The sequence below is a fragment of the Brassica oleracea genome, chromosome C5 (assembly GCF_000695525.1).
Source record: "Brassica oleracea var. oleracea cultivar TO1000 chromosome C5, BOL, whole genome shotgun sequence".
Classification (NCBI taxonomy): domain Eukaryota; kingdom Viridiplantae; phylum Streptophyta; class Magnoliopsida; order Brassicales; family Brassicaceae; genus Brassica; species Brassica oleracea.
This window is the reverse complement of record NC_027752.1, coordinates 39879702-39887214: the sequence shown is the minus strand read 5'-3', so window position 1 is coordinate 39887214 and position 7513 is coordinate 39879702. Positions and strand designations below refer to the sequence as shown.

The 7513-nt window shown below is 40.2% G+C and overlaps 2 protein-coding genes and 1 pseudogene across 2 annotated transcripts; 1 reads left to right on the top strand and 2 right to left on the bottom strand.

Annotated features, from left to right (window-relative positions):
• Nucleotides 1–642: 642 nt before the first annotated feature.
• On the bottom strand, nt 643–2109 carry LOC106292295 (annotated as a pseudogene).
• A 999-nt stretch (nt 2110–3108) lies between these two features.
• LOC106295246 (trifunctional UDP-glucose 4,6-dehydratase/UDP-4-keto-6-deoxy-D-glucose 3,5-epimerase/UDP-4-keto-L-rhamnose-reductase RHM3) lies at nt 3109–5966 on the top strand. The gene is made up of 3 exons (XM_013731098.1): nt 3109–3244; nt 3645–5223; nt 5315–5966. The coding sequence occupies exons 2-3, from the start codon at nt 3670–3672 to the stop codon at nt 5756–5758; spliced, it is 1998 nt and encodes a 665-aa protein (XP_013586552.1). The 5' UTR covers nt 3109–3244; nt 3645–3669; the 3' UTR covers nt 5759–5966.
• A 101-nt stretch (nt 5967–6067) lies between these two features.
• On the bottom strand, nt 6068–7290 carry LOC106293414 (F-box/kelch-repeat protein At4g39560-like). Its single transcript, XM_013729096.1, has one exon. It carries the CDS (start codon nt 7245–7247, stop codon nt 6135–6137), a length of 1113 nt encoding a protein of 370 aa, XP_013584550.1. The 5' UTR covers nt 7248–7290; the 3' UTR covers nt 6068–6134.
• Nucleotides 7291–7513: the final 223 nt, after the last annotated feature.

Below are 7513 nucleotides of genomic sequence, written 5' to 3'. Positions count from 1 at the left end.
CAATTTGATGTCTTTTTTTGAAGTTACATTGAAATACCAGTATTACATATTTCTTGCATGAAGTTCATTCTTGCTTGTGTTTTTTTTTTTGACTAAAGCTTGTGTTTTGTTGGTATTACATTTCTATAGTTTTTTTTTCTGGTTCTTGGTCTTTAATATTCGTTGCGTTAATAGTCCTGATCTTTTATGGGTATCGTAAATGTAAAGTGCATTCTAGCTTGTATTTTGTTGGTATTGCTTTTTTTATAGTATTTTCTGGTTCTTGGTCTTTAATATTTGTTTTGTTAATAGTCCTGATCTTTTATGGGTATTGTAAATTTTGTTTAGTTATATTTTTCATTTTGTTCGTTTAAAATTAGGGGATTAAATTATGATAATTGTCTAGCATATGCATGTATATGTCGTCCACTGCTCATTTTGTTTTAATAAAAAATAATTATCTAATATTAGAAAAATTTCTAAAATTATTATTTAGGATTCCTATTATTTTTAGGGAAAAAATATTCTTGCACGTTAGAGAAATATAGAGAAAGCACTTCATGTCTTCCATGTATTTTCATCTTCAGGTCGTGTATATATTATAGCTTACTTGGAGACATAATCAAAAGTAATCTGACAATATATGTCACAACTTTGCATTTCTCAGGACTCAGATGAAATGTAATGTAACAAAATTACATTGGCTGATGGCTCTTTCGAGAATAATTTGTTTCCTACATCTGCTCCAACCATTTTCCAGTTATTAGAAGCATCTTTCACAATAAGCTATCATGTAATATAGAAAAAAAAACAAAAAATTGAAAAAATTGACATTAACTGCAGCAAAATTAAATTGCATCAGTTTAGTGTTTGGTTGCGCACACAATTGAAGTAGACAATTTAGTCATGTTTTATAACTTTACATTGACAGCATTTGTGCAGGATGCAATAAAAATAATGAATGCAAATACTAAAAGAATTCGAGCTTCTAAGACTTCCTATATTATTAACAGTATATTTCTTATATAGCAATAACAATATACTTGTGTAGAGTGACCTTTATATATAAATATTCCTTACATAATTGGCTAATTATAAATTTCATTTCCAAGCTATACTAAGTTGTATGTACACAAAAAAACTGTATGAGAACAAAAAAAAAGGCCTAAGCTGTTTCCTTAAAATACCAACCTGCATCACATGCCTTCGATTTTTACCATTTGATAAGGCTTCAAGCTTTTTGTTGTTCAAAAATAAAAGAGCATAAGATGGTTACCTAGTTAGTGCTTCAATCAACTGATGTACCTGAGTGCAAAAGATACAAAATTTTACCAAGAGAATTGGTGAGGAAGGAAAATAGCGAGAGAAGTGATCACCACAAAGCTCCACATCATCAAACCTCTTGTTAGTGTGAAAGTACCCAACATTACTCAAACCTTAGAGCCACGTAATGCTCCACTTTCTAAACACAGATAAATAGCAAAAAAAATATGTTTTTTGCATCGAAAACATATGGATACACACTAAATCTCTCTCAAACACAGCTATAGAAAATATTGCGCTTGTGGTTAAACCCAAAAAATCCAAGATCTAATTTTTCTATGTTAAAAAGACACACCATTTAGACTTTACTGACAATCAAACAACATACATCACATCAAGGAGACAATTTAATTCCGTAGACGAACTAAAACTCCACAATCTGTAATCCAATATCAAAGTTCAGTTTCAAAGCTGATTCAAATCATAAGATGAAGAAGAGAGTTTGACCATGATGAGCAAGATCTCGAGAGGAGGGAGGAGAGCAAGGTTAGAGTGAAAGGTGGTGAGACGGTTGAGACGTCCTCGAATCCGCTAACAGTGAACAGAGTACCCGCCTTGAGACGGTGGTGCCGGAAGGTGTCGAGACGGTTGACATTACGGTGGCTGGCATGAGTAGAATCACATGTGAAAAAATCCTAATCAACAAACAGTTTCAAGATTTCTCATTCAAAAGAGTTTAAATCAATATCTGAATACAAAAGTTTGGATAAATATGAGTTAAAACGCCCATGTAGTTTAAAAAGAACCTGTTAAAGAGTTTTAAGAATGAAATACCTTATCATCGAAGAGGATTATGTCATCTCCCATCAACTCGTCACAGCGTTGCGCTTTTCAGTTTCTGAGCAGCCGCACCTTGACGACGGAAGATCAACAGCCGAATTTCAATTCAGCAAGTAAAACGGAATTTAGTCATTATATAGAGAAAGAAATTTTAGAATGCAATTGGAATTGTGAGGATGATTCTCCTGAGATGAGGCCTTACCTTTTTATAATGGGAGATCCACCGCTAGGAAGAGGGATAAGAACCATTGAATGTGTAATCGTGGATCCAGTAAATCGAAATAGTTAAGACTTCATTAATGACGATGAATCAATGCATGTTTTAAAGCCTAAGAGGAGATGAATCGAAAACAAAACGACGCCGACATAGACATAAAAACATAACGAAAGTAATTATCTCCATGATTGAAGACGGAAGAGTTTATGAAACTTGAACAACCTCTATGAGCGACTAACTTAATCACAGTCTCAGAAGAATCAGAGCGAAGATGTTCGAGGAAGACGACGCGTGAACACATCTTGCTTTTAGGTTTCAATTAAGGTTTTGGGCTGAATTAACTTGAATATATCAAGGGGCCAATATGACCTTTGAATAGAATCGTGAAATAAAGAAAAATAGCCGAAGTCCAAAGTCTTTAAAGCAGTTTTGATTTGTTTTTTAAAAGTGACACGTGTCAGCACCACAGAGCACGAATTTGTGACCTGAATGCTGAGGTGGCTTTAACAGGAGAAAGCAAACTATCTTTTATATATAAAAGATCTTCTTTAAATTTTCAACGTAACATAACAGTGATGTGATAAGATTCCTAGTCAAATTCAAAGTAAAGAGGCGAGAAATTGCATGGGAAACCGGAACTCAAGCGGACATGCTGAAATTTCTGCGTTGCCTATATACTTTCGGATGGTAAATTAAGAAAAAAGAATTGACCGTGGCGTAAAAAATTGAACCGTAGTTAGTAATGGCAGTATAGTAATTTGTCGGTGGCTCTCCGTAACTTTCTCAAAAAATTAAAAAAAGAAGGGGCGCACAGTGTTTTCTGAGACGCTCGTTAGATGCTTCCTCCTCCTCTTCTTCACTCTTATATTTATTCCTCTCATCTCTACACATCTCGAGATCTTCTCCTTCTTCAAGCTTAGTTTGATCTTGATCCGAATCGACTCGGTACGTACCCCCAACTCTCTTTCTCTATGATCTCTGAGCTAATTCGTGAATGTACGACGTCGTGCTGCTTTTATTGGTTATCGTGATCTGTGAGGACTAGTTATCATTTTGCCATTTGGATCTGCTGCTCATTTGATTACTACATTCGTCATACTTGTGGATCTGGATCTAACTTTTTCCGATCTCGATTTCGCTATTAGCTGTATCGTACTAATCGCGTGGGCTTCGGCTTGCTGTTACTTTGCTTCAATTCTACCTTATTTGAATCTAATGAGTATAGATCTGCATGACCTGCTCTTCTTAGTGACTGTTTCCTTAGCTTAATCCATTTAATGGATCATCATGATTATGTTTGTAGTCTATCTGTTCGATTTGATCCCATGAGATTTTCTATTTGCAGATATTATTATAACTTTCACATCACAATGGCCACATATAAGCCCAAGAACATCCTCATCACCGGCGCCGCGGGATTCATCGCCTCCCACGTGGCCAACAGGCTAGTCCGCACCTACCCCGACTACAAAATCGTGGTCCTCGACAAGCTCGACTACTGCTCCAACCTCAAGAACCTCAACCCTTCCAAATCCTCCCCCAACTTCAAGTTCGTCAAGGGCGACATCGCCAGCGCCGACCTCGTCAACTACCTTCTCATCACCGAGAACATCGACACCATCATGCACTTCGCTGCGCAGACTCACGTCGACAACTCCTTCGGTAACAGCTTCGAGTTCACCAAGAACAATATTTACGGGACCCATGTGCTTCTCGAGGCTTGTAAAGTCACTGGGCAGATCAGGAGGTTTATTCATGTGAGTACTGATGAGGTTTATGGAGAGACTGATGAGGATGCTTCCGTGGGGAATCACGAAGCTTCTCAGTTGCTTCCGACTAATCCGTATTCGGCTACTAAGGCGGGTGCTGAGATGCTTGTGATGGCGTATGGGAGATCTTATGGGTTGCCGGTGATAACTACCCGTGGGAATAATGTTTATGGTCCTAATCAGTTTCCTGAGAAGTTGATTCCTAAGTTTATTTTGTTGGCTATGAGTGGGAAGCCGCTTCCGATCCACGGAGATGGGTCTAATGTTAGGAGTTACCTCTACTGTGAAGATGTTGCTGAGGCGTTTGAGGTTGTTTTGCACAAAGGGGAGGTTAACCATGTGTATAATATTGGGACGACGAAAGAGAGGAGAGTGATTGATGTGGCTAATGATATCTCCAAGCTCTTTGGGATTAACCCTGACTCCACCATCCAGTTTGTGGAGAACCGGCCGTTTAATGACCAGAGGTACTTCCTTGACGACCAGAAGCTGAAGAAACTGGGGTGGGCTGAACGAACCACTTGGGAGGAAGGGCTGAAGAAGACGATGGAATGGTACACTGCGAACCCTGAGTGGTGGGGAGATGTTTCTGGAGCTTTGCTGCCTCATCCAAGGATGCTGATGATGCCTGGTGATAGACTCTGTGATAGTGGTGACGAGCACAAGGATGCTGATGGTAATCAGACGTTCACGGTGGTTACTCCCCCCAAGACTGGTGGTTCTGGAGACAACAAAACCTCCTTGAAGTTCCTCATCTATGGCAAGACTGGGTGGCTCGGTGGGCTTCTAGGAAAGCTCTGTGAGAAGCAAGGGATTGCGTACGAGTATGGGAAAGGTAGGCTAGAGGACAGAGCTTCTCTTGTGGCGGATATTCGTAGAGTCAAACCTACTCATGTCTTCAATGCAGCCGGTTTAACGGGTAGACCCAATGTTGACTGGTGTGAGTCACACAAAACAGAGACCATCCGAGTCAACGTGGCTGGTACTTTGACTCTCGCAGATGTTTGCAGAGAGAATGGGTTGTTGATGATGAACTTTGCCACCGGTTGTATATTTGAGTATGACGCTGCACATCCAGAAGGTTCAGGGATTGGCTTTAAGGAAGAAGATAAACCGAACTTCACCGGTTCCTTCTACTCAAAAACAAAGGCAATGGTAATAATAAACTATCACATAAACAAACTACATTTTGATCCTCAATCTCTGGAAACTCAGTCTATAAATTCTCTGTTTTCATTTTCACCAGGTGGAAGAGCTTCTAAGAGAATTTGACAACGTATGCACCTTGAGAGTGCGTATGCCAATCTCATCCGACTTGAACAACCCACGAAACTTCATCACCAAGATCTCGCGTTACAACAAAGTGGTGAACATCCCAAACAGCATGACCATACTAGACGAACTCTTACCAATCTCGATCGAGATGGCGAAGAGGAACCTGAGGGGGATATGGAACTTCACCAATCCAGGAGTGGTGAGCCACAACGAGATACTAGAGATGTACAAGAGTTACATCGAGCCGGGTTTCAAATGGTCCAACTTCACTTTGGAAGAACAGGCTAAGGTCATTGTTGCACCACGGAGCAACAACGAGATGGATGGTGCTAAGCTCAGCAAGGAGTTTCCGGAGTTGCTTTCCATCAAAGATTCGTTGATCAAATACGTCTTCGAACCCAACAAGAGAACGTAAGAGCCTCTCGTTAAGAATACACTACACACTTCCTCTTTCTCTGTTCATTGTTATATTATCCTGCAGGTAGTTTCACTGTAATGATTCTACTATAATTTGATTTGATTTATCATGTAATTCATTTACTCCTTTTTGGTACTCTACGACAAAACACATCTTTGTTTACATTAATATTATTACAGATTTATCTGAGTTTTATTTTATATCACTATAGATTCCTGTTCCTATTGTAATTCTTTTTGTTTTCATGTCAAGATAAAAGAAGATGGATGAAGACAGAACAATAAAAAAACAATATTGATGCTTTAACCCTTTGCTTTAAACTTGAGGTTTGTTACACAATGTTATATAAGTTAAATCAATATAATGCATAGATTCATTTAGCAGACACAAGAACAGAAGCAGAGTATAAGACAGATGAGGGTGAGAGAGTATCAAGTTTGAAGACAGCATCGGACCATTCCATCTTACCCCAAATCTCGCCTTGTTCCCTCCGCAAGGAAATCTCGGCAGACCAAAGCCAAGTCTGACAAAGAAGGGAGTTCCAGAAGATGACAATGTTTCCAGCAGAGTTGCTGCTGAGTCTGCAAATATCATAAAGCTCTTCCAAACCCTTGACTGGTTTCCAACGCAACTCATTAGGCTCACACCACAGTATTCTCCCGCAAGTACCACGACAGAACAAAAGCTTCCCTATAGCACACCAATCGTTTCTGGTTCCCGGAATAAAGTCGCAAATTGTTTTGTTGAACCTCCAAAACAAACACTCACTCGGCAATAAGTAGAAGCTTCGACGCCCCTCGTCAACAACGTAAACCTTCTTCTCCTCCTCTATCACCACACTCTGGCAGATACTGAATCGCAACTTGGGGAGATACCAGTGACCCCAAGTTTGGGTCTTTATATCGAAAACCTCTGACCAGTTTGTGGGATTAGCTTTCTCCTCTACACACCCTCCAGAAACGTATATCTTCCCCTCGACGAGGTTCGCTGATGCGGAAGCACGAGGCATCTTCATGGACGGGACGCGTGTCCACGTGTGATAGAAACAATCTAGGAACCAGACATCTCGAGTGCGGTGGCGGCCGTCTATGAGTCCACCCAAAACGTAGATCCCTCCGTCCACCGCCACGTAGGAGGACGATTCCGAGGCCTGGGAGGGGTTCCACGGGATCGGGTTCAGGCGATGGTGAGGGCTGAGGATGAACCAACGTGGTGGGCGGATCGGGTCAGGAGATATGCGCATGCATACGTAGAAACACGTCTCGGTGCAACCCTTCCGCCGTCTCAGTTCCAAGAGCTCACGGGAAGACACGAGAGAGCGGTGGATCTTTGAGGCGATTGCTAAGGCCGCCAGGTCGAATCTCGAGATCTGTGCCAGGCAGTTTACTGCCACCTCGTCTGGCAGCGACCATAACCCAGACGACGACGGAGACACTTTCATCTTCTTGGCCGGCGGTGGCGATGATTCCCGTCTTTCTTCCTCCATTGATTCACTTTGATTACAAAGAGTTTAGTTTGGTCGGGTTGCAAAAAAAGAGTTTGGTCGGATCGGAGTAAAGTTTTAATATTTATGAGAATTCCTTTCCCAATATTAATTAGGATTAACTTAAATTTTTCCTTTCTTTTTGTTTTATCGGTTTATAATTTTCCTTTCTATAATTTTATATTTATGAGAATTCTTTTTTCAATACTAATTAGGATCAGCTGATAATTTGAATTTACTTTTTTTTTTCCGACAAAGATTCCTTTATA

Coding starts and splice junctions, on each gene's coding strand:
- LOC106295246 (XM_013731098.1), top strand. CDS start 3,670: ATGGCCACATATAAGCCCAAGAACATCCTCATCACCGGCGCCGCGGGA. Junction 5,224..5,314: donor ACTCAAAAACAAAGGCAATG/GTAATAATAAAC, acceptor CATTTTCACCAG/GTGGAAGAGCTTCTAAGAGA.
- LOC106293414 (XM_013729096.1), bottom strand. CDS start 7,247: ATGGAGGAAGAAAGACGGGAATCATCGCCACCGCCGGCCAAGAAGATG.